The 26356-nt window shown below is 41.1% G+C and overlaps 4 protein-coding genes across 9 annotated transcripts; 2 read left to right on the top strand and 2 right to left on the bottom strand.

Annotated features, from left to right (window-relative positions):
* The first annotated feature begins 163 nt into the window (after positions 1 to 163).
* Positions 164 to 3407, top strand: LOC142967811 (uncharacterized). Its single transcript, XM_076107409.1, has 4 exons — positions 164 to 1116; positions 1245 to 1448; positions 1538 to 1748; positions 2535 to 3407. The coding sequence occupies exons 1-4, from the start codon at positions 411 to 413 to the stop codon at positions 2785 to 2787; spliced, it is 1374 nt and encodes a 457-aa protein (XP_075963524.1). The 5' UTR covers positions 164 to 410; the 3' UTR covers positions 2788 to 3407.
* Positions 3408 to 3766: 359 nt separating this feature from the next.
* On the bottom strand, positions 3767 to 14706 carry LOC142967809 (uncharacterized). 6 transcript variants are annotated; one of them, XM_076107406.1, is made up of 19 exons: positions 14443 to 14700; positions 13586 to 13709; positions 12379 to 12515; positions 12124 to 12293; positions 11666 to 11861; positions 10991 to 11247; positions 10837 to 10922; positions 10689 to 10750; positions 10309 to 10547; positions 9792 to 9981; positions 9619 to 9657; positions 9373 to 9493; positions 8747 to 8888; positions 8206 to 8349; positions 7906 to 7999; positions 6604 to 7214; positions 5915 to 6032; positions 5585 to 5654; positions 3767 to 5333 (listed from the first exon to the last, which is right to left on the bottom strand). In XM_076107406.1, exons 2-19 carry the CDS (start codon positions 13707 to 13709, stop codon positions 5002 to 5004), a joined length of 3132 nt encoding a protein of 1043 aa, XP_075963521.1. In that variant the 5' UTR covers positions 14443 to 14700; the 3' UTR covers positions 3767 to 5001. The 6 variants fall into 6 exon arrangements, 3 of the variants coding, with proteins under 3 accessions (XP_075963521.1, XP_075963522.1, XP_075963523.1); XM_076107407.1 differs by having other exon boundaries at positions 5915 to 6014; XM_076107408.1 differs by having other exon boundaries at positions 5915 to 6008; positions 14443 to 14699.
* Positions 14707 to 15402: 696 nt separating this feature from the next.
* dtd2 (D-aminoacyl-tRNA deacylase 2) lies at positions 15403 to 17684 on the bottom strand. Its single transcript, XM_076107413.1, has 3 exons — positions 17462 to 17684; positions 16502 to 16571; positions 15403 to 16148 (listed from the first exon to the last, which is right to left on the bottom strand). Exons 1-3 carry the CDS (start codon positions 17591 to 17593, stop codon positions 15835 to 15837), a joined length of 516 nt encoding a protein of 171 aa, XP_075963528.1. The 5' UTR covers positions 17594 to 17684; the 3' UTR covers positions 15403 to 15834.
* Positions 17685 to 18363: 679 nt separating this feature from the next.
* Positions 18364 to 22828, top strand: nubpl (nucleotide binding protein-like). The gene is made up of 11 exons (XM_076107411.1): positions 18364 to 18537; positions 19871 to 20015; positions 20216 to 20250; positions 20359 to 20449; positions 20550 to 20589; positions 20661 to 20751; positions 20832 to 20925; positions 21443 to 21528; positions 21704 to 21824; positions 22264 to 22346; positions 22667 to 22828. The coding sequence occupies exons 1-11, from the start codon at positions 18409 to 18411 to the stop codon at positions 22727 to 22729; spliced, it is 978 nt and encodes a 325-aa protein (XP_075963526.1). The 5' UTR covers positions 18364 to 18408; the 3' UTR covers positions 22730 to 22828.
* Positions 22829 to 26356: the final 3528 nt, after the last annotated feature.

Below are 26356 nucleotides of genomic sequence, written 5' to 3'. Positions count from 1 at the left end.
TTCTAACAAGTTTTCCGGGTACATTATACACACACATATATAGTATTATATTTTAAAATATACTTTATTTTATTGATACAGTATCCATCACATATGTTTCATACTTTCTAAATAAAAGGAAACGTTTTAATTTTTTTTACATTTTTTCGTTTTTGAATAACAATCGACGTCATCACAAAGCGACGGTTTCTGAACGGGCGCATTGTAAACAGCCAGCGATTGCAGCTCTAATATCAGTTTCAACGATAAATAAACAGGTTGTTTACATTTTAAATCACACTTAGCGGAAGTTTTTCAGCAGCTTCCGGTCTTAATCTCGGATTTATCACAGAAACATCCATCCATGGTCTCAACGCGGAGCTGTTATTGTACCCGCTTTCCGCTCACTTGAAGCGGCCTCGTAAGAAGCGATGGAGGGGCTGCCTCAGCTTCCACCCGAAGTTTGGGTCTACGTGTTTAGCTACCTGAGCACGGAGGAGAAGCACACGCTCCGCGCGTGCACCAGGCACCTGAAGAGGCTGGCGGACCACCCGGCCCTGTGGAGGGACTACACGGTGGTGCTGTCCGACCTTCGCCGCTACACCTACGGCTTCTGGGACACCCTGAACTACCGCAGGCTCACCCGCGTGGCGGTGCGACACTTGCGGCGCAAAGAGTGGCGGCGGCTCGTCAAGTTCCTGCCGTCGCTCACCGCCGTGGTGTTCGTGGACGGAGGTCGGACCTACAAGCAGAAATACCTGGACAACCTGTCTCGGTTCCCGGACTTAAAGGACCTCGGTGTGCGCAACGCCACCTGGGACGAGCCGATACTCGGGTGGAGCTTGACCGCGCAGCTGCACGAGCGGCTCACTCACCTGAGCGCGTGCAACGTGCGGCTGCCGTGCACGGTGGACTTCATCGACGCCGTGTCGCAGCTGGTCAACCTGCGGTACCTGCTGTTCCACCAGCAGGGGGAGGGCTACGGGCTAGACACCGTGAGGCCGGTGCCCTGCAACGTCTTCCACAACCTGCTGCTGAGCCTGAAGAAGCTCAAGCACCTGTCCTGGGGCATGAGGGGGGAGCCGCCGGAGCCGCTGCCCGACGACTACCTCAGTCCACCGGACCCGGAGCATCCAGGTGAGCCGGTAAACTGATCACCTGGTGCCTCTTTACCTGCGGTGGTGCCTCTTTGTTACTGCATATTTTGTCCATTTACTACACAAACCCTCCTCTTCCTTTTCCTCTTCCTCCTCTTCCTCCCGTAGGAGCGGCCCGGTACGGCGGCCCAGCGCTGACCAGCCTGGAGCTGGTTGATTACCCAGAAACCATCCTGCCCCAGAACGCGCTGAGGAGCCTGACCTCGCTGAGGTCTCTGACGGTCCGCTACAGGTACATCAGAGAGGGCATCGAGTGCCGCCTCACGTCCTGGCTGAGTCCGCTCCAACAGCTGGAGACCCTCACCATCATCGGTGAGTCTCAAAGCTCCTCCTTTGCTCCTGCAGACGTTGTGTTTGTTTCTTATTTAAACATTTATATCATTTGTGCTTTGTCATCTCAGGCGGTAACTCTCTCGCCGTCTACACGACCACCATTCCGTCCAGTGTGACCAGGCTGACGCTGCGCGTGGCCATAACCCTGAAGGACATGGACTCCATCGCACCGAAGGTCCCGGCGCTGGAGCACCTGGACATCGAGCAGAACCGCTCCAGCGGCAGCCTCTGCAGACGGATCCCCATGCTGTTCCCTCAGCTCAGGACGCTCAGGATACGGTGAGCCAGGCGTGAAACCAGCTCAGGTTCTTAGACCAGAACCACGTTCAGGTTCTTAGACCGGAACCACGTTCAGGTTCTTAGACCGGAACCACGTTCAAATTCTTAGACCAGAACCACTACAACCAGTCACATCAAAATAATTCAAAATATTATCCCGATAATCATCAAAATATGCTTAAAACTGGAATCACTTTACCTTCTTTAGAAACAAAAATATTTTGATGGTACCACAGTGCAAACCACAGAGGAAGCTCTCCTCTCCACACACCACATAGCTTTAGTTTCCTGCTGTTTAATGCCTCAGATTTAAGCTTCAAACCACAAAGTCTTCCAGTGCTGCTTCCTTCAAACCAATCCTCTCGAGACTCGACTACTGTAACTCCCTTTCCTCTCTCACACATCAACCTGAAGTCACTCTCTCATCAGATGACATCACTTCCTGGCTTCTCTCCACTGGCTCCCTGTTCGTTTTAGAATTGATTGTAAGATTTTACTGATCACGTTTAGAGCACAAATATAAAGAATACATGTTGACCCCTTATGATCCAGCTCGCAGCCTCAGATCCTCAGGAGGAGGATCAAAACTAAAGGTGACCTGAGGAGATGAGGCTTTTAAATCACTTCTTAAAACCCATTTTTAAAGACTGGCTTTTATGTGATGTCGTTGCTTTTTAAATTATTATTATTTTTTTTGTTTTGCTTTGCTTCGTCTGTCATAAAGGTGCCGTATAAATAAAGTTATTATTAAAGTTATTATAAGACGTCTGACGTCCTCTTTCTCAGGTTTTTCCGCAGAGAGCCGGAGAAGGACCTGCTGAGCCTCCACCGGCTGCGTCACCTGGTGCAGCTGGAGCTGCTGGTGGAGCGCTCCTTCATCCTGAGGGACTACCTCAACGGGCACCCCTGGCCCAGCCCCTGCGTCCAGGAGCTCATCAACCAGCTCAGAGAGTTGTCGGAGAACCGGATCACCGTCATCACCACGATGCGCCAGAGGAACCCGCTGCGAGAGTGCGACTGTGTGTGGGAGGGCGACTGACGAGGGGAGGGGAGGGGAGGGGAAGTCGATTTTTATTCCTCCTGAAGAAGAAGACGAAGAAGACGACAGAGCCGGTATCAAGAGAAACATTAGTGAAGCGTACTGAAGGTCTTCAGACTTTAACATCATGGATAATATTCACGCTTACAGATCCTTTACATTCACAGCCCACAAATTTATTGTTAATGAATAAAAAATGCTGTTTTCAGACACTTTGGTTGTCTGAGTTCTGCGTTTCTTTTATTTATTTCACTCCACTTAAGTAGCTGAGAGAGACGTTTTGTCACACGGTTAGTTTCTCAGTAAATGGAGCCGAATTGAGCTTTTTATTCTTTTTGCTTTGTTTTTTACTCTCTTTCTCATGAATGTGATGTCTGTTACAGTCTGAATAGTTACAAACACAAGAAAGACATCAGCAGCAGCTTTAGAGAGGTTTAGTGCAGCAGCTGGACGAGTGATTGTTCAGTTGATTCTTTTATATTCAGTTATTATTTAGTTAAAGGCCTGAAGGTGAGACGGTGACGTTGGATGACTGTACGCTGAAGTAAAATGAAATCGTGTAAAACATTTGATTACAAACACAATGATTTTCAATTAAAAGAGAACAATTTATCATTTCATTTGGTATTTCTTTTTCTTTGACTTTTTGACTCCTTGTGTTAATATATTTTTGTCCACTGAGTTTATTTTCACGTCTGTGTTTTGGTAAATTAGATCAAATAATCTCCGCTTATTAAAGATGATTCTCTTCATTAGCATAAAGAGGTTTCATTAACTGTTAACAGAATGTGCATCAAAGGATCTGAGCCACAGAAACACAAGAGGTCAACTTAACGAAGGCTTTGATAAAGTTACAAAGAATAAATAAATCTGAGCCAATAAAACTAAACACGATACATAAAAGCTGATCAGACCATTTCAGAAACAAAATGTAACACAACACTTAAAATACAAATAAAGCTAAACAGGACAAGTAGAGTATCAGTTTAAATATTTTAATAACGAAAACGAAAATAGTGAAATACTACCAGGGCAGCACTGATGAAGTATAAAGTACAACTTATTTATTTTATTTAACCTTCATTCAGTCCTGTTGAGATTTAAAAACATCTTTCCTGAGTTTCACATGAATGCACAAATATTCTATATTAAAAAGTTAAATACATTATTCATAAAAGAGATAAGTAAGTTAAAGGTTTCAGACGGCCCTAAAATATTAGTTAACATTAACAACTTTCTCCCAAATCATCAAGTGTATAAAACATCTGCATTCTAAATTCACACTGAAATACTTTTAAGTACGTTTAAAGTGAGATTTTGAGTCTGTCTGAAACATTAGTATGATAATATATCAGTCTACAAACACGACATAAATGAGACATTTTTAAGTCTTTATTATCTCGAGGAAGTTTCTCTTTACTTATGCTGATTATGTTTTAAATAGTTTTATAATTAAATAGTCAGTTTTGGTCAGAATTAAGGATTAAGTTTGGAAAACGTCCCTCCAGTGTTTTTCAACATGTGAGTTCAACTGATTTAACAAAACAAATGTTTTCAATAACTCAAAGAATGAAACACACTTCTTTTTTTTTACAAGAAATATGTATTTAATATTCTCTCATCTATACAGAATAAACATGAACAAAAGATAAACTATTACAGTCTGAGGACACTTAACACACCAGACCTTTCCTTCAACTGCTGTACAGACGTGAGTTCAGCGTTGATGTAAACGTGCACGCTGTCACGTTATCATCATATTGAGAAACAAAATCTGTTTCTGGGTTTTCAGCTGCAGTTTTACAGACTTCTCAATAAAGGCTTTGCGCTTCTTTAGAAAGAAGAATACCGTATGTGATGATGAAGATGAGACAAAGAAACCAGTAAAAGTACTACTGGTGTGTTTCCACAACGAGGATCAGGACGTGTGTTGAAGAACTCTGAACCTGCGTTTGGTTCAAAGGAACCAGGGAATAAATAAAGTTAATAAAGGTGTAAAAAAAAGAAAAGGTAGCAGGATCAAAAACAAAGCACCGCAAGAAGTACTGAAGTGTCTTGTTGTTTTTTACTTCCTGAGTTTAGTTCTTGGAACTTTTTATGTCCAAAAAGTTTCCCGTTTATTAACTGAAATGTAGATGTCTCTGCAGAGAGAAAACAGTAACACAAGGACTCGACAAGGACTCGTAGAAGTCGAATAATCCAGCAGGTCGTTCCTCAGAACTCCAGCAGGAGCGTCAGCGGCTCTTCACAGTTCAGCACCATCTCCTGCCTCTGTCCGTAGACGCCCTGCTCCACCACCGCGCCCGCCTTCGTGCACTTCGCCGAGCCGGACATGAACTCCCTGCAGGCGGCCACCAGGCTGGAGAAGAGCTGGGCGCCCCGCCACAGCTCACAGCCGCCCCTGTGGTGCACCCTCCTCCTCCTGGGCACCGGCTCGCCGAGCAGGGAGTCCTGGGGGATAAATAAAACGCTCCCCGGGAGGTCGAGGACGCACACCGAGTGACCCGAGTCCTTTCGGAAAAGTTTGGTCGTCATCAGACTGTTGGCTGTTGAGGAGATCACAGGAAATTATATATATATATATATATATATATATATAAAGTCTGGTCCATGTTTAGACTGCAAAGACGTTTATAATTTGAATTTATTGGATGATAGCCTCTTGAAACGTAGCAGATGTAGAATCAAATACACACAGAGATAAAAACATCTTTACAGGATAAAATAAACACTGCACATCCCATGTGAGGAGGAGCATTAACCAGATTATTATTATTATTAATAAAACACATCTCACCCATCTCGTAAGCGACGTCCTCGGTGGCTCCGTGGAGGAAACACACGTACACAACCATCCCCTCCTGGATCTGAAGGACACACACGTCGTTTACTGGAAATGTATTTAACAAATAAAAGGGTTTTTGTTTTATGTCTGAATCTCCACTATTATTAACATATTAGCACGCTCTGTGACATTTACCAAAAGGACAGTTGAGGTTGTCTGGAATGTGATGAAAAGTCAAGAGGATCACCAAGATTCATCCTCTGAGGATCATGAATGTGTGAAGCAGATTCCATGGAACTCCATCCAGACAAAACAAACAACAGAAGGAACCTTCAGACCCACCTCGGCCCACTGAGCGTCGGCTCCGTCCAGCGCTGGTCTGATCTTCACCTTCGCCTGACTGCACTGCTGGATGACGGTCCGGGCCTGAAGCCTCCTGGTCCTCGAAAACAGAGCAGAGCTGCTCATACACAAGTATTCAGCCGTCAATACATACACAGGAATAATACAACTACTACTACTAATACTATAAAGACACATCAATTAACTAAATAGTTCAGTATTTGTCATAAACTGTAAATAAAAAGAGGATGTTGGTTTGTTGACTGATGTTTTGAAGCATTTTAGCCATCGCCATCTTGTTTTTTTGCAACTAGTGAACAGGAAGTGACCATATCTGGACTGAGGAGGAGTGACGTAGAGACGCTGTATACGTCTCTGGTAGAGACCTGTCAATCACTGTGTAGCCCCGCCCTAAAGCATACCCTGCTTTATGGTCTGTTTGACTCTAAATGGACCATCATTTACTAAATGAACATCATGCTGTATTGAAGAAGACTTGAAACTAGAGATTGAGACCATAAACTCATGTTTACAATGTTTACTGAGGTAATAAATCAAGAGAGAAGTAGAGTCATTTTCTCATAGACTTCTATACAACCAGAGGAGTCGCCCCCTGATGGACACTAGAGAGAATGCAGCTTTAAGACACTTATCAGAACCGGAGGTTGCCGCCTGGTATTTGTACGTACCCGTCTACCTCAGGAAGAGGATTAACTGGCTGTACCGGGGAAGAGCCAGCGATGGTGAAGACGGGCCAGGGTTTGGTGCTCGGGGCCACCACAGGCTCCAGGCCTCCGCCGGCGCTCCTCTTAGCCGAAGACGCTGCCTCCGGCTCTCTCTTTCTCCTCACCGGGCGCTGGACGCCGCCACGGCCCCGGGTTCGGTTCTCGGTCGTCGGCCCTCTGCTTTGACTTGGCGGCTGACTTTGCTCGCTCGGGGCTTGTGCTGGGAGCTCAGGTGGAGGATGTGACTCTGAGAGAGGTTTGGTTTTGTCCTGGACTTTGACAAAGTGATGAGTTCTGGCACTGCCCCGAGGGCCACTCGTCTCTTTCTGGTCCTGAAGCCGTGTCTGGTCCTCCTGAACCTGGATGCTGCTTTGGCTCTCGGTGACTTCACACTGTGGACGCATCCCACTCTTGACAGACAAGAGTCTGGCCACAAAGGAGGAGTTAGGATTCCCTCGCTGGAGGATTATGGGAGTTCTGGGCTGGAAGTTGATGGGAGTTCTTAGATGGAGGAGGATGGGGATTCTGGGCTGTGGACTGATGGGAGTCACAGGCTGGGGGGGCAAAGGGTTCTCCTGGAAATCAGAAAGTTTGTTTAGAGTGTTTGTCTTTTTCAAAACAGTGTGTGAAGGGAACAGGATCTGAGATGTAGCATTTCAGCAATGTTTTATCATGAATAGAGAAATAGTCAATCAATGTATTTAAATTCAGTAATTATCTCTCTGTATTGTAGATTTTATTGTTTGTGACCAAACTACACATGCAGCATGTGATCTAGTGTCTCACTGGGTTCATCCCAATATCCATCCTATATATATATATATACTTATTATTTAACGTTACTGTGAAGAACTGGTCATGAAACAGTGTAGTCCTGATCCTCTATCAGACCTCTATCAGTAAACGAGACCATCAGAGAGAAGATGGTCTGTTTCTATATCGTTATTCTTAATGCTTGTCACCCAGTGCATGATGATGTCCCATTTCCTCACTGAGGATTCCCTCGCAAGTGAAGGAAACGAAGATGTGGAATAAGGAAATGGGGACAAACACGCGGTTTACTGTTCCCAACCCCCCGACATTACCTGTCGCTGCTGCTTCACATTAAAAACGCACGATTGGCGAAACACGGGGAGGCTTTAATTGTGAAAAAGCAACAGGAAACGCGACACATCGACTGCGATTGTTCATCAAAAAATGCGGATTTAAGGATTTACAGTTAGTGTGAATCGTGTCGTCCTGCTCGTCCGGGGCTGAGAAACCTACCACTCTGTCCTCTGAAGTCGTCTCCGGCTGCCTTTCTTCATCATCAACTTCACCACCACCATTATCATCCTCGTCATCGTCGCCGTCCTTCCCGCTGTCAGGACGCACACAGAGAAACAGAAACAGGAAGCACACAACGATATTCAAACTGTATGAACTTCAATGCTGCTGCTGACACTGTTATACTGCAGTTGTTGCAGGCATTAATACTCCAAGTACTTCAACTACTTCTACTACTGCTACTTGTTCCCGCTCGAGGACTGAAGCTCAGTGTTCCTGCAGGAACAGGAAGCCACTCACCTGTCTACGTCATCAGGTATCTGTGGTGATGTCAGAGGAGACTCTCTGGGCTCTGATCGGTGGACTGGTGTCTTCCTCCTGCTGCACTGCGAGCAGCTGTTGATCCACTGCAGCACATCTGTCCTCATGGTTTTCCAGAAGTACCTGATATCATGATGTCATGTTGTGGAAATTAAAACAACAGCAGAATATTTAACATTTGCACATTTGGCTCCGAAGCTTCCTTTATAAGATCTGTGGCACTCAGTTGTTTATGCAGAAACAAACAACTTCCAGATGTGATAAAACTTTATCAATACTACACAGAAAGTCAAAACTGGTGGAGGTAGTATTTTTTGAATATTAAAGATTCTTCGTTCGGGTAAATATAAATATTATTATTATATATATTTGATTACTGTACAACATTCAGCAACTGTTATTATTAATAAATGTTGCATATTTAATGTAAGGTTTCTAGGATGTTCAATACAAATTTCAACTCAATCCATTTAAAAAGTAACAACCAGTGAGGCTATAAATACACAAACTTCCCGCTCACCTTTCATTGAGCAGTCTGAGACACTTGTTGACGTCGAGGTGGTTCAGCTCGTTGTGATAATCCGTCATGGCGGCTTCCACTCGCTTCCTGCTCCTCAGAACCAAACGCACCCGGTCGCCCCTCACGATGTGCAGCTTGTCGTCTATGAGACCAGAGAACAAGTTATGAAAGGGAAGTTTATCTTTGGATAGTTAAGTATTACAGCATGATGTTGAAAAACACTTGAAACTAGAGATTGAGACATAAACTCATGTTTACAATGTTTACTGAGGTAATAAATCAAGAGAGAAGTAGAGTCATTTTCTCATAGACTTCTATACAACCAGAGGAGTCGCCCCCTGGTGGACATTAGAGAGAATGCAGCTTTTAAGGCAAAGATTCCTTCCACCTATTTGCTTTGATTATTTAGCTGTAAATAAATGACTTTGTTATCAAGCAAACCTGTGTGACTCGTGTTTATGTCTCAGTCTATGAGACACACAAGCTTATTTTATTCCTTCTGTCAGAGTTTAAGCTCCACCACGAACTATATAGACACCATAGAGTTTAGTTCAGCCTTACTTTGGTACAAAAGATATCATAGAGAAACTTACTGACATGTCATTTATTCTAAATGTGTTACAAACCTTTGATGGCAAACTGCTTGCAGAACCTCCTGAAGGTGTTCTTCTCCACGTAGCTCAGTCCAGGAGGATACGTGCGTTTGCTCAGGTAGAGCTCCACGGCATCGTACTTGGCAAAATAGGCCTGAAAGAAAAGAGAAAGAGATGCAGGCAGTGCAAAGCATTACATTGGATTGACACCTTTTTTTGGGGTTCTGATACATATAATAGTTTGTTAAACCCTCAATAATCACCCCAGCTAGAACATACCTCCTCCCCTGCAGGCTGAGTCGGTCCTCTGGACGACGTCTGTGGAGGAAAAACACAACTCAAGCTTTTAAAACAGACAGCGCAGGAGTTTTTACGACTGCAGACTGCACATCTACCGCTCTTCTGTCATCTCACTGATCCCGAATGTACAGAAAGTAACTTCCGAGCCTCACCGCTGAGTCGCCGTGGACCAGGAGCGTGGGCACGGCGTCCGGGTGCACGGTGACCTTCTCCCCGTTGCGGTCGAAGCAGTCCTCGGTGAAGTGGGTCGAACAAACGGACGACCCGAGACGAGGGTGCCAGTTGGGACGGCCGACGGCCTTCAGCCACTGAGCCAGCAGGGCGAGGTTGTGAAGAGGAAACCTGGAGGTAAAGACGGACGGATGGAAGAACACAGATGAAGTAATACAGCGACATAATTCACCACATGGTACCTAAACTGCAGGTCTTCTGTTGACTGGGTTTAAATGCATCACTTGTTTCTCTTCACTGAATAAACAAAAATATAAAACAAATCCACAAAATGTATTTCTGTCTCTTTGAGGCGACTGGTAGTTGTAGTCGTGGTTTGTTTTTGACACAACATACACATGTAGAAGCATGTACGACGGTTTATTGGAGTACCGGCACTTTTTAAAATGTATTTTCCACTTAAAACATTCCCTTTAATATGTAGAAACGTGCTCCTACTTATGGAAGGTGAGGCCCAGGCCTCTCTCCACCGGCCCGCAGCAGTTGGTGCAGGTGGAGACGCTGCAGCGGAGCCACTTCCTCTTGGTTCTGTTGAGGCAGGTGTGGCAGCTGGAGATCCAGCGGGCCAGGTCGCGGGTCATGCTGGCCCAGTAGAAGTGCTTGGTGATCATCCGCTGGCAGATGCCCTGGCCGTAGTGACCCTGGTTGTCGTGGACCTGCTGCAGGATCGAGTTCACCTGCGAACCAGAAAAAAGGCAGCGCGGTTAGGTGTTGATTTTTGAGATTCAAACAGGAAAGAGGGTCATTAGTTCCTGGTTTGATGCTCCAGATTTCTTTAACTTTAAGATGCTTGTACAGGATTAATTCAGGATGCAGACCTCCTCTCTGCTGCGTGGCACTCTGAGAGGAGGAGAGACTCGCGTGTACATCAGCACTCCATCTGAAACAGCAGAGAAAGGTTTCTGAAGGTGCTATAATAAAAGGATAAAACCAGTGATTGTGTGTTGCATCAGTCTCTCCTCTCACCTTTTAGGCCGAAGCGCTTGGCCATCCTTTTCAAACCGCCTCTGGCTGTCTTGCTCTGCATCGGTAAGACTCTGTGGCTCAGATACCTGCAACATAAAAACATTTCAACACACGATCTGCTAAAACAAACACGTGGTGGTCTCTGGGGATCTACCTGGCGATCTGGTTGTAAGCCTTGAAGCTGGGCTCGATGACGGTTTTCCTCCTCTTGAGCTCCATCACCACGGTCTGGACCTCCCCGGAGTCCGGATCAGGACCCGGGAGGCAGTACTGGTGCTCCTGCAGCTCCACGGGGGCTTCGGAGGGATCGAAGGCCGGCTCAGAGGGGTCCGTAGTTTCTGCAGCAGCTGTGGAGAGGAGGTCCTCCAGGGTGCCGGACTGGAGGAAGTCCTCGTCTGAAGGGACCGGAACCTGAAGAGCCAAGAAGGATGAAGGAAGTCAAAAATATAAATAATAATAAAATAGTATATTGAGAGCATGAATTGATATTCGCAGGAGTGATTAGTTTAAAAAGGGACCAAACTAAGATAATTTGAGGCTACATATATTAACAATGTATTATTAAAGTGTATTTTGTTTGTTTCATTATCACTTGTGGAGGTTTTAGATCTAAAGGTTGGGAGGCATTCATTTAAACCTTTGCGTCCTCCTGAAAACATGTTTTTGCTGTTATTGTCTGCATTTTGTTTATTAATGTGAGCTCCTGTGTGGTTGGCCTTTGGTCTTTAGCATGCTGCACAGTCACACATGTCTTTATCTGTGCAGCTGTGCAGACGCCATCTTTTGCTGCCTACTTATTGTGTGTGTGTGTGGTCCTGCACTGCGTCACCTCGTCCTCCTGCACCGTCACCGGCATGACGGTCGGTACGGCGTCCGGCAACAGAGTCAGCTGACCCTCCTCGCTCAGCGAGAAGCAGGGCGGCTCAAAGTGTCTGGAGCAGAGGCAGGAGTTAGTGCGGAGCGAGCCCTCGTCCCTCTGAGACACCACCAGCCACCTTCTCCTTCGCTCTTTGTCCTTCGGAAACCTGCAGGACAGAGTTCTGTTTTTTTAAAGCTGAGACAAAGCTGAACAAGAGGAAAGTCTGCCTGTGGAGCACCACAAGGCTCCATCTTAGGTCCTATTTCATTCTCATTAAATACGCTTCCTACACTTGCGAACTGCCAATAAGCCTGACAATGTAGAGCTAATAAACGGAAGATACACCCAGGTAATAAATCAGACAAAACTTTACAATAAGAGAATCATTTTTAGTTTTTAACAGCTTTTGTAACTGTGTGGCATCCGACCTGTGGAAGCTGAGCTGAGGGTAAACGTAGCTGGAGGCATCGCAGCCGTAAGCCAGGCAGAACTGGACGCGCGGTGCCGGCGGCTCGGGGGGAGTTCGGCTCTGACAGACGGCACAAGCTTGGATCCAGGTCTTCACGGCCTCCGTCACTCCGACCCAGTAGTACATCAACTGGACGGGGCAGAGGAACGTACGTGTGTGTGTGAATCCCTCTAAAATGTTCTATTTGGATCAACACCATCTCATCTGAACTCACCATTATCTCCTTTATTACGCGGACCCGGCCGGCGTGCTTGTTGTGGTCATGGTATCGGACCAGGATCTCCCTCACCTCCTCGTCGCTCCTCACAACGCGGAGGAGGCGACCTCGATAGAAGCGCAACAGACATCCATCTGCAGGACGGAAGTACATTTCAGGGTCAAGTATACTGTATTCAAGTATTTAGATACTTTTACTTTGATTTGGTACCACCATTTACATTTTCTAATCCATTACATTTATTCGACAGCTTTAGTTCATTTACATATTCGTATTATTAATACAAAATATAAATAAACTAATAAATGATGATGTATTGTTTTAGGTTAGTAATATAATCTATTATTCTTTCAAAAATGATCCATAATCAGAATAAGAACTTTTATTTTTGGTACTTTAAGTACATTTTGATGCCAATACTTTTGTTCTTAAAATATGTTAAATGAAGGACTTTTACTTGTAACAGAGTTTTTTTGTAAATTACTTTTATTTAAATAAAACACTGGTAGTAGGTGAGCGAGTATTTCATGTTTTTTGATACTTTCTATAAAATACTTTTTTTTACCATTTTATCAGTCACACAAAAATTGCCTTCCGTCCAGTGAGTTTATATTTTAAACATTCTTCCTATAATGGTACATTTCTACTTAGTGTAGATATTTCTACATAGTAGAGTATACGTAGTAGAGTATATATTTCAGATGTGTCTTTCTTATTGTTGTGCAGAAGAAGAATTCACCCAAAGATAACTGTGACTGAGTTGTATGAGAATGTTCCAGCACCAAGGCCGTCGGGCCACTTGTTGTCCAATGTTGTTCCTGTCGGTCTGAGACCAGAATGTCTGTAGTGTCTCCTTTAAGTTTATACTTTAAACATTCTTCCTGGAACACACTTTATAAGTCACTCTGTCAATGAAATGTCCAGAGGAGAGGAGATCCAGCACCGTCATCAGGGCTGATTTAGGAGCAACAGAATCTGAGCTACAGTGTAACACAATGCACTGCTTTTTAATATATTATGTTATGTTATATTTAAAGAGTCAGTTTAAACAGTTTGTTACTCGTCCAGTTTTTCTGATATCCGTCTCTTAAATGTTCAGCTTTCACTTCAATATCAAGATTATTTAATATATTATATATATATATATTTAGAGAAGAATGTTTTAGCGTATAAGAAGCGCCTGTATGCGTAGATATTTAAATACCTTTATAGATGAAGTGCTTGCTGGCAGCTCTGGTTACTTTCTTTGAGCTCTTTGATGCTTCGACGGGAAACGTTCCTGCTCGCATGAACAGCTCCACGCGATTTAATAAGTCAAAGGACGGCATCTGTGAGGAGAGAGAGAGAAGAGGAGAGGAGAGGAGAGAAGAGAGAGGGAGAGAGAGAGGAGAGGGATCACTCTGTGACTCAAATCATCACAAAAATAATTATTATATCAGTCAATCTGATCTGAAGCTTCAAAGTCTTTGTATTGATTAACAGGAAAATAACTGAACAGTTTTGGTATCGTTTGATTTTTTTCACAAATGCTAAACTTGTCTAAGTGATAATTAATATGCAAAATACCAATTATTTTTAAACTTGTATACATTTAATATTGAAAACCCTGAGATATTTCTATAATCAGTTTTAACCCCTTTTAGTTCCTGTCATGTGATCAGCATGTTATTGATCACAGCACAGACAAAATGATCAGTTGGTGTTTTTTAATTATTACATAAAAATGCCTTTCTTGCTGTTAATAAACTGAATTTTGGACATTAATTTAGTAAAAAAAATAAGCTGTTTTAAGACATTAATCACTTTGTTAGTCAGGTGATGGACGTTATTGTGATTATTGTTGACAATTTATAAGCAATTAATCGATTAATTGGGAAAATAAACAACCAGATAGATTTATTGACTAATTGACTAAATGATATCGATCTAGGTGAAATAAAACCCAAACAAACAAACACAGACTATCACCATGACTGTGACACATAACACATAACGATTGATCTCGTTTTCATTTAACAAATCTATCATTTAAATGTAAGTTTTTGAAAAACCGTTTCCCACCTCAGAACATCTTTCGTCCGGTAAACAAAAATCCTCGTTACACCGTCATCAACTTTCAGCCAAAACTCAACTTTTAACGCGTTACTTTTCCACTCAACTGTTGAGATAAACGAGCTACATAGTTTTTACTTCGTCTAAATGTCGAAGTACATTCTGCAAAGTGTTACATTTCAGGTCAAACTAGAAGCTGAATGTGGCGTTTGGTGGTTCGCATATTTAAGCTAGCGGTAGCAACCTTGTTCTATCCGGTATGGAACATTTCAAAATAAAAGTTTACGTTTAGCTGGTAACTTGTGAGGGAAAATATCTTAAGCTATGTTCAAATATATACATTAATTGCTACAAGATTTTGAAGTACTGTATAGCACATGTTTGTTGTTCATTGTGTAAGAACATTTGTAATCCTATGACATTTTTTCTAAATAAATAAAGATTTGTTAATTTAATCAATTTTTATTTTACATATTTGTTTAGATATAAATAATTTTTAATGTATAATATTATTATTCTAACAATTTTCCTTAACTTTCTCTATTTACGTTTACTTATTTCCGTCCTTGTTCAGCTGAAACAACCACATTTGAGCCTCTGGTGATCAATAAAGACGTATTTGATCAAATTTAAGCATTTTGAACATGGTCATCATCTTACAACAACAAAAAAATCAAATCAAATTAAATGTTCACAACTTCAAATTCTCGTTGTCTGAAAGGTTTTAACAGTAGGTTAAATTATTGGTTCTATGAAGATAAATTCACAAAAGATAAAAGATAAGATAAAAGATAAATCACAGAAATCATGATTTTTCTATTCAATGTTCATGTTCACAATGATTCTTTTTTTCCTGTACAAAGAGGGCCTTATGGAACAACATGGTCCTACTCATGAGACACAGACCGCTCAGATCGATTGCCAAAAAATGTTTAGGTCTTTAAAAAGAAAAACAACCGTTACAATATATGCCGTTATTTTTGTCCTTTTATTTTGGCAGCAAAAGCGATTAACCGGAAGTGGCATTGATCCCACTTGCCGCTGACTTGACAGAGAAACAGGTTTGACGCAGGTTGTAAAAGCTGCTGTAACCCAAGTTTACTGAGTGCTGTTTATTTCCGGTCCCTGAAACGCAGCTGAGCGCCCCCTGCTGGTCCGGAGGAGACTTCACATCCTGCATCACTGTGGCTCACAGAGGACAAATTAAACTAAGTATTAATTTGAGACTTTCGTATTCTATTTACTGTCGTCTGTTGTGGTTACACAACAAACTGTGACATAATCCAATGTAATCTAGAAAGACATAAATGCATAAATCAAATATCACCACATAAAGTCTGTTTGTGGCCTTGTTGGTGGATATTTAGACGTGAATTAAGAGACAGTCTTGAGCTCGACTCCTCAGAAGTCCATCAGATGTGTGTACGGTCCGTTGGTGTCGAGCTTCAGCACTTGTCTGTTTCCGTACGTCCCGTGTTTCACCTTCACTTCGGCAGAAGAGGCCGCCAGATTCTCCTCACACAGCGAGACGAAGGCGCCGTAGAGCCGCCGGCCGTCCTCTTTGCCGATATTGTCGTGGTACTGCATGGCTCGACCTTTGACCTTCCCGCCCAGCGTGGCCTGAGGGACGATGAGCAGGCTGCCGGGGAGTTCCGACACCGAGACCGTCTTCCCCGAGTCGGACTCACACAGCCGGACGTTCAACAGCGTGGACACTGGAGGGGAGGACGAGATATTCACACCTCAGAATGAGGGATGCACAGCCAAGGTGTCATGGTGCAAAACAACACACATAGTGAGAGAACAGAAAAAAACTGTATTACAAAAGCCAAGGATCATAATGAGAAAAAAAATCAAGATAAATGGGAAAAATATGTCAGAAGATATGTAAAATATGTTGGTTTTGAAATGAAAAAGTGCAAAACATTGACCAAGAAATGTGCAAATATTAAAAGTATAAAAAATATGTGCAACGTGTAGATATAATAATAATGTACCACACTGATCCAGATATGGACACTTTATGTTATTATAATATGCAGGTCAAAGGTTAAATGGCATCACTGACCCATCTTGGGCAGGATGTCGTCCGTGGCTCCTTTAAAGAAGCAGATATAAATCACCATTCCTCTGTCGATCTGAAACAAGAAGCATCATCAGAGACGTGGACCAATGAGCAGCCAGCATTCACGTAAGATGTCCCTTTATTTTATCTTATTATTGTGACTCTAATGACACACATCTCTACCTCTCTCTCTCTCTTAAATCATAACTCTCTGCAGCTATTTGAAACTGCTTCTATGATGTTAGAATTAAAAATAAAAGTCTCACAAAACACACGTCTTCTTTCAGACTAGAGGAAAGAAATCATCCAACACACACATTCAGGTGTTTATTTTACTACTTTCTGTTTGTGTCTGTAGATTTCACCATGAGTCACCATTACATAATGTCTCATTTGCATATTTAAACATAACATTACAGAAAACTTGTAATATATAAAATAATTGTCTTAATGCGAGTAATGAACTGGTGAAGTTTCCTTATGATATCTGTTAAAGTCTCCCCTTAATTGGTACAAACACTGTTTGTCAAATTGAATCTGATTGATAAAAATAAAAACTGGAGATTACATTTGATATAAACTTTATGAAATTACAGATTCACTTGGAAAACAGAGCTGTCCTTTTCCTTCAGTTTAAAAGTTAAAATAACTTTTTATTTTGTGGTTTGCTCACTTTATTCTCCTACTTGTTTAAATAAAGTCTCTCCTATAATATATACTTTATTTATTTTATTTGTATTCTTCCTGTACAGCACTTAGTACCTTCTATGAATAAAAATGTTGCTTGATAATATTAATATTAATATTAATAATATTTCATAGTTTCCCTGTTCTCAAAATGTGCTTCATGTTTGTTTTTCTTGTTTTTCTTTAACTTTTAAAACTTAATTCAAAGTATTTCATCATGCCAGTGAATACTACACTGAACATGATGTTCATGAACACAACATGAGACGTTCTCACCTGGACGAATTGAGCCTCTGCGGGTTCCTTTGAGGGTTCCTTTGAGGGTTCCTCTGCTGGTCTCACCTGCAGTCTGGCCTGCAGACACTGCTGAAGCACCGCCCGGGCCGCCGGGCCGCCTCTCTCCGTCATCACTTATTAAAGATCGTAATGCAATAAATAAACACAGAACACTGCCGACTGACAGAGACGTTCAAGACCTCAAAGAGAAATCATGAGAAAAACTCACGCCACTCACTTCCGTAATTACGTCAACTAAAGGTGCTCAAAGCTGCGTATTATTAACGCAGTTTTTCATTTCTTATTTTTCTTTCTTTATCCCCGATCAGCTTGTGATAAACAATATGAAAATAAACACAAAACAACAGTTAAAGTAAATAAATATCGCCTTCTTGTGTGAGATGAAAGTGTTTTTGTACATAAAGTAAATAAATCTTAGACAAGGTAAAATAAAAGAGCAAAGCGAGGACTATCAAGAGCAACAAAATAAATATACGTGTTTTAAAATATAAGTATACATGAGTCAATTAAAACATATAATAGTTTGACAGTATACCGTTTTGTTATTTATTTATATGCATCTTTGTTAAGACACTTTCAGCTATTTATTTTATTAAATCAAGCAGATATTAATTAAATGTTTGGTTTCAAGTATGAATGTACAATATGTAACTCTGAGAGGTAATACAGTAAAAAGTACCATATGTACGTCTGAGATGTATTACAGTAAAAAGTACAATATTTACCTCTGAGATGTAGTACAGTAAAAAGTACAATATTTACCTCTGATAAAAAAGACAAAAGACAAAAGACAAAACTTATTAAATTTAGAAAACATCTTTTATAGAAGAAAAGAAAGCTACAAAAAAAAAACACACGCATGCGTACTTTGCGCAAGCTTGACGCGCGCCAAGCTAGCTAGCTGAGTAGCATCCAAACAGCTAAACATGGCTCAGTTCACCTACAGCAGACTGTCTCATTTACTGAGAGCATCCGGTAATAAACTCTCGGTCTCAAGAACCGGGACAGAAGTAAAACCGGGACCTGCGTGTCGTGTGCAGTTCACGCGCTGCCAGGTAAGATCTCTGTCTGCTTCTGTGAGTTTCAGTTAAGCTAACTAGCTAACAGCGTCATGCTAACGTAAAGCTAGACAGAAAGCGAGAAGAAGAAGACCGGAAGTATTCCACAATAAAAGCGATAACTGTTATTTTATTTTTATGGGGTTAAACTAAATTATTTAAAATACATTCCTAAAACATAACTGAATGTCAACATATGTATTTACTTTCGATAATATGTTCTTCACACATGTAATGTACTTTTAATTGCTAAAGATATATTTTTCAACCTCACAACCGGAAGTGCGCTTACTTATATTCGTCTGGGTTTTACTTGTAGACGCAGCTTCTCAAATACTGTTACTGACCAATAACTTGTTTTATAAATAAGTCTAATAGAGTGTTAATGAGATATTACCTTTTTGTTTTGTTATTTTCTAATATTCAAATTATGTTAACAGCAGCATAAGGTATTATTATTATTATTATTTAATTTTTAATTTTTTAAAAATGTATTATTATTATTATTATTATAAAAGCAGTACTAGAAACAGTTGAATTCTAACATATGTCTTTATCAAAATTGAATTAATCATTCAATCATGCTTTATAGATCATTTATAAACCATGTAAACCATTAATAAATCAAATGGTTTCTCACTTTCTAATAAGCCTGCAGTTATAAATACAGAAGTATTATAAGTCTATGTAGTCTGTAGTCTGTAGTCAAAACCAATAAAAGATATTTTTCACAACTTGGCACCCCAAAAGTTCTTATTAATGACCTTTAACTGATCTATAAAGCATTAATAAATTACGATTAAAGGATGAAATAAACCTATAAAACGCCTTATTACAGTAGGAAGTGATATCAGATCAGTTGAACTGTGAAGAAGATACATTTACTCTGTTTCTTACAGTTTCAGACAGTTTTAAAAGCACCTTTTCTCCACCAAACTCCACGTTAAATTATATCAATCTAACATTCCCTTTCTCGCAGCGCTAGTACCAATATATGTTTTAGACTACTGGTAAATTATGCATGTATATGATCCAAAAAGCAGCTTTTATTGTATTAAAATTGTATATTATAAAGCAAATTAAGCTTTTGTGTTTTATGGGAATATTTCTTAAAATTCTTGGTCATTTCTTTCCTATAACCAAAGTGTCCTTAAGTCTTAACTTTGTTCATCTGAAATCTACAGAAATCCTAAATTTCCTGATAGATCAAACAGATCTAGGTCTGGAATGAATCATTGTGTGTCTGTGTGTGTGTGTGTGTGTGTGTGTGTGTGTGTGTGTGTGTGTGTGTGTGTGTGTGTGTGTGTGTGTGTGTGTGTGTTCCTCACAGAGGTCGGTCGACAGCAAGGCCTTACAGGAGAGGCAGAAGCAGCAGATGGCGAAAGGTCTCCCCAAACAGAAGCCCGTTGCGGGGGTCAAACAGGTCATCGTTGTGGCTTCGGGGAAAGGGGGCGTCGGCAAGTCCACCACCGCAGGTACAGACGACTCGTATTGGTCTTGAACACATCCAGACAAAGCTGTGGGAGTCTGAAATGGATGTTTTAGTCCGACACACATTTGATGCTCAATGATGTGCATCTGCAGAAAAACAGACAGAAACAGAAAAACGGTGTTACTTTTAAATACTTTCCAACCGGTTGGACGTGTTTCATGTCTTGTTTTTCTGTCTCTGCAGTGAATTTAGCTCTCGGGTTATTGGCCAACGATCCGGTGAGGAAGAATTACACAAACATCTTTAATACATTGTCTATGTTTTCGCCAATCGTTGATGTAAAACCTTTAGAAACAGGTTGATTGTGATGTCTTTCCGTCTCTCAGCTGAAGACCGTCGGTCTGTTGGATGCGGACGTTTACGGCCCGTCGATTCCCAAACTGATGAACCTGAAGGGAAACCCGGAGCTCAGTGACAGTGCGGCGCATCGTTTATCTATAATCAAAGTCACCTGATCGTTTCTTTTTACTGGTTTGGTGGTTTTATTTTATGGATGTTTGCTTCCTCTTTCCTCCAGACAATCTGATGATCCCTCTCGTAAACTACGGGGTTCCTTGGTGAGTCCTTCCAGTCCGAACAAATCATGTCCTCTCTTCTTCTGCTCTGACTCCTTCTTCTTCTCTCTCAGCATGTCGATGGGCTTCCTGGTGGACGACGCGGCTCCAATCGTGTGGAGGGGGCTGATGGTGATGTCAGCGATAGAGAGACTCCTCCGACAGGTGGGAATAAATATTATATATATATAGATATTTATATGTATATATGTATATTCTAATAGACTGGAGGTGTGTGTTTGTAGGTGGACTGGGGGTCTTTGGACTATCTGGTGGTTGACATGCCTCCTGGGACGGGAGACGTCCAACTGTCAATCTCCCAGAACGTCCCAGTAGCAGGTCAGTCAGACGCTCACTGATACGGTACTCCTCATTTAATAATAATAATAATAATAATAATAATATAACAATAAGAATAATTATAACAATCAGAATAATAATAATAAAACATAATAAATATAATAATAATATGACAATAATAATAGTAATACAATTAATAATACAAAAAATAATAATAATTAAAAAACTATTGAAATAAAAGCAAGTTAGCATGACCCGTAGTCAGAATGGCTATACATATTAGTAAAAGATTGAGGCTTAAAAATATTGGAATATGTTATTAATAATCCTAATAATAACCTTATTCATATAGCGCCTTTCAAAACAAAGTGTTTTACAGTAAAAACAAATAAATAAGTAAAAAATATAGTATAGAATGATTTAAACAATTGCAACGAACACCAACAGTTAAGAAAAAGCAAAATGATAAAGTTTTATTTTGAAGGAGTTCCTGTCTTCCTGTTAGGAGAAGTTAAAGTCGCTCAGTGTGAAGTCGTACCTGTGTTTTGTTCTGCAGGTGCCGTCATCGTGTCGACGCCGCAGGACATCGCCCTGCTGGACGCTCGCAGAGGAGCCGAGATGTTCAAGAAAGTTCACGTGCCGGTAACCTGTGTGTGTGTGTGTGTGTGTGTGTGTGTGTGTGTGTGTGTGTGTGTGTGTGTGTGTGTGTGTGTGTGTGTGTGTGTGTGTGTGTGTGTGTGTGTGTGTGTGTGTGTGTGTGTGTGTGCGTGTTGAAGTAACAGGAGCATCACCGTGTTGTGTTCAATGTCCCCTGCAGGTTCTCGGTCTGGTGCAGAACATGAGCGTCTTCCAGTGTCCAAACTGTAACCACCAGACTCACATCTTCGGCTCCGACGGGGCCCGACAGCTCGCTGACACTCTGGGGGTCAAACTACTCGGTGAGTCGGAGGACGAGCGAGTTCATTGGCTGTTAATTTAAAATCCAAGACGGAGGTTTTCATGAGACGTTTGTAGTGTTAGTGTTAGTTATCAGAGACGTACACGTGTACACCTCAGAACTAAAACATCAGAGTACAATCAGGTCAGTTTGTATTTGAATATGTCCAAAAGTCTTTCTCTGTCTGTATAGAAAACAGGCTTATTATAGTTATTATAAAAAATACTACTTTCATACTTTGAAGATGGAGTTTTCTTTGCTTTTAAATTGTTCACCAAACCTTTAAAATGTAAAAGTTAGCAGCACCTGAGTCATCTTGTCTCTTTAAAATCTTCTTTGTACATTTTATGAATTATTATTCCAGTAAAGAGGAAAACAGGAAATATAAAATCTTGGGTGTTTTTCTCTCATTTTGACGGATCTCCGTGTGTCGTCTGCAGGTGACGTTCCTCTTCATCTGAACATCAGAGAGACGTCAGACAGAGGGACTCCTGTGGTCGTCTCTTCTCCTGACAGCCCAGAGGTTTATATTACACTCTGTCTTATTTTATTTTATTTATTTGATATTAGCAGGTCACTTGCAGCAGCGCCTGTAATCCTGATTAACATTATTCTATTTGTGGAGTTTTTAGGGTTATGATGTCATAACATATGAGGACAGACTTTTGAAGCTTCATTCAAAAAACTCAATGAAAGATTTCAATGTAAAAAAAAACTTTTTTAAAAACCACATTCCTTGTGTGTGTCTGTGTGTGTGTCTGTGTGTGTGTCTGTCTGTCTGTCTGTCTGTCTGTGTGTGTGTGTGTGTGTGTGTGTGTGTGTGTGTGTCTGTGTGTGTTCTAGGCGGAGGCATACAGGAAGGTGGCGTCGGCTGTGGTCCAGAGACTCCAGGAAGTCAACACTTGATTGATGTAAACTGTGAGACACATGAAGACACTCCGTGTCATGTGACACAAACAAACAAACAAACAATGTGACACACGTTTATGTTAACAAACACAAACACAAACGTCTTTGCTGTCGTAACGCACAATGAGTTAATTACAAAGCACTACTGTGTACTGTGTGTATTAGTACAATAGCTTTACTGAATAAAGATGATATTTAATGAACTAAAGCCTGAAAATGATTTTCTGAAAATGACATTTAAATATTTGTAATAGCTTTGCGTGATCTAAAAAGCAGCAAGAGGTAACTATTAAATATATTTAAACTTCATTATCGAGAATTCCAATAAAAAAGGCGAGATTATTTATAATGTTCATAAAAAGATTGTCTCTTCCAGCTTCGGTTTATAAGAGTCGTTGTAATTTGATAAATAAACTCTCTAATCTTACAGCGAACAGAAGAGTCCACGAGGAAACATCAGGTCACCAGAGATGTATCTTTCTGAAAGATGTTCTTAGTTTAGTGTGACAGGAGAAGATAACCTGAATGACTCTTTAATGTCGCACTTCCACAGACGAACAGCAGAGGGAGCTTGTTGCATATTGAATAAAAAGATGTCATCACGACATGAAATAGCTCGTTTTCTTTCGTCTGAATAAAGGTCACAGACACACTAATGTTACGTCTTCTGCTGTTGATGTCAGTCAGTGTTTTCTTTTATTGGCAGAACGATCATGGTTGGCGACTCCTCTGGTTGTATAGTACATTATGGTCCATTTAGAGTCAAACAGACCATAAAGCAGGGGATGCTTTAGGGCGGGGCTACACAGTGATTGACAGGTCGACACCAGAGACGTATACGACGCCTCTACGTCACTCCTCCTCAGTCCAGATGGTCACTTCCTGTTCACTGGTTGCCAAACTCAAGGCTTCAAAACATCAGTCCACAAACCAAAGGGTGACGTCACGATGACTACGACCACTTCTCAGATACAGTCTGTGGTTTTTCTCCGTTGTGGACACAAAAAAATATCATGCTAGTGTGGAATTCCGGATGCAGCCGAAGACTCCAGACAGATAAACTCTGAGCACAAGTGCTTTGTTTTCACTCTAATAGAAATTCTAAATCAACCAGGACTGACAATCTTAAGGGATGGCCACTTTAAATGAAGTTATGGGAGAAAACCATCACCGATCTGCTCCTCTTACCTGCTCCACACGTTGATCTTCACCTTGATGCTTTACAAACTTAAAAACCTCCCACTGAGCTCACACCATGTGTGACTGCGTGAGGCTTCTGGATGTTTGTAAATTATGAATGCAGAACACACAGAACGAGGATGTCGACCCATCAGTCGACATGTTTAATTTACCTCTCCCTGCAGAGACGTGACATCAAACTCATTTAACCTTCTTTCAGCTCAGGAGACGAAGCAGACAGACGAGGAGGAGACGAAGCCTGAAACTTTACATCCGCTCGGCAACAACCTTTTCCTGGATATCTCGTGTCAAATACTGTAATGAAGAGTGTGGTTATGAAATAAAAAGCTCTTGCAGAGATAGAAAGATGTGTTTAATAACTTCTCCTCCTCGCGTGTGAGTCATCACCGCTGAGAGCAGAAACATGAATAATATAACGGGTCGAAATATATTATTGATTCACGTTATGTTAAGAAACTTTTTTTAACTTCTTACCTCACAGGAACCAATTCATCAGAAGCTGAAACAGAAATCCTGAGCGATAACATTTACATTTTACATTTACCAGAAAAATCATAATTACAACAATAAAACACTTTTATTTATTTTATATATAATATTCTGTTTCCATCACTAATAAATACATGTAAGAGCATTTTAATGTAATATTCTTCAATGTGCAGCCAGTTTGAGATACTTTGTGTACTACTGGGTAAATTAGTCGTATAGTGCATTATATCATATAAACACATCATAGGTTGTTATATATAAAACGTAGTAATAAAATAAGACCCCGGGATAATCAGAGTCGTGTAGGATACTAACGAGCATTTAAACGCTCTCATCTCGTCTTCGCTTGAATCAAAGTTGACCTCATGCTCGTCACATCCTCATAGCAAAAATAATGATGAACTAATGATGATGAATAAATGTAATCAGTGCACCAGATCACAGTGATTATTCAAATATCCTCAAAGTGCATCGAATCACAACTGGAGTTCAGCTGCCTGTCTGTCACTCATCCGGCAGCTTTTTTCTTATCTTCATTTTCTTCTTTCTCCATCTTCCTCCTCCTCATGTGTGTGTGTGTGTGTGTGTGTGTGTGTGTGTGTGTGTATGTGTGTGTGTTGGGCGTCTTTGTGTTCAGTCAATGTTGTACATTTGCATGCACATGAAATACACACTGGTCCGTGTGTGTGTGCAGGTTTCTGTGTGAGTGAATGGAACATTATTTTGTGTGTTTACGTGTATTATTGTGCGAGTGTGTGTGTGTGTGCTGTTCACATGCATCTTGTGTATGAGTGTGTGGTTGTGTGTGTGTGTGTGTGTGAGTGCACTTTCTGAATGTAAAGATGCTTGTTTGAGTCAGTTTCGTGTGTCGTCTCTGTGTGTGTGTGTGTGTTTGTGTGTCCGTGTGTGCGTGTGTGTCTGTGTGTGCGTGTTTGTGTGTTTGTGTGTGTTTGTGCTTTAGTCAGCAGTGAAATGAAACACAACTCCTCATTGTTATGAAAACCACACCCTGCATTCCCAAATTAGAGAAGAAGAAGAAAATGAGTAGGAGAGTCGACTTTTACATAGAACCTCCTTTTCTTCTTCTTCTTCTTCTTCTTCTTCTTCTCCTCTGTTTGGGATCACAAGTGAAGACTTTGATTCGTAAACAATACCAGAAAGAAAATAGTTTGGAGGAAGACGACGACAGCTTTTGTTTGATGAAAACAAAGTACAGAGGCAGTGATAATATATAATAATGATAATATATAATAAAAGTCATAATGAGATGTTTCTTTCATCTTTGTCCAAAACGAGAAACGAAAAAATGCTGAATAGAGGTGAAGCCCCGCCCTTTCCGCTCAATTGGACCTTATTTCGGAAAAAATATTTATGAATATTTTTTTAATGGTGCCATGACTTACACTTAAATCTGATAATCTTGCAGTTTGTTGTTGTAACATTTAGTCATGTGAAATCGATCAGTGAACTACATCTCTCGTCTCCCACAATGCACTTCACCAACATGGCCGTTTCCTCGCTTTGCTAGCTAGCTAGCTAACTTAGCTGTGTTCCTCTCACAAATGTAACGTTATCTTTTCCTGATGAGTTTTATCCACCGACTCTTTTTAACAGCACATTTCAAACGGGATCAAATAATAATGATATATATTTTTTTCTAAATCAAGAACCACCAGAAGGGGAGGGACTTTGCGTCTCTATTTATTTGGGCACCTGTCAATCAAGCTTGTGTGTCTCCTAACATTTTATCAGAATTATTTTTCCATTCACTTCAATGGGGTTTTCTTGGTAACACCAAGTAGTGGTCATTAGAGGAACTGCAGCTTACTTCCTTCTGCTTCTTAACGCACTGAGTGGCATTTTGAGAATGCAGTTTTAAAAATGATGTTTTGATGTTGCGTGGGACGTGTAAAACGCATCTGATACGCTTCAGTC

This window comes from Anarhichas minor, unplaced genomic scaffold (genome assembly GCF_050575085.1).
Source record: "Anarhichas minor isolate MPS153535 unplaced genomic scaffold, ASM5057508v1 ptg000038l, whole genome shotgun sequence".
NCBI lineage: Eukaryota > Metazoa > Chordata > Actinopteri > Perciformes > Anarhichadidae > Anarhichas > Anarhichas minor.
The sequence above is the reverse complement of the archived record's forward strand: the minus strand, read 5'-3'. Positions and strand labels throughout refer to the sequence as shown.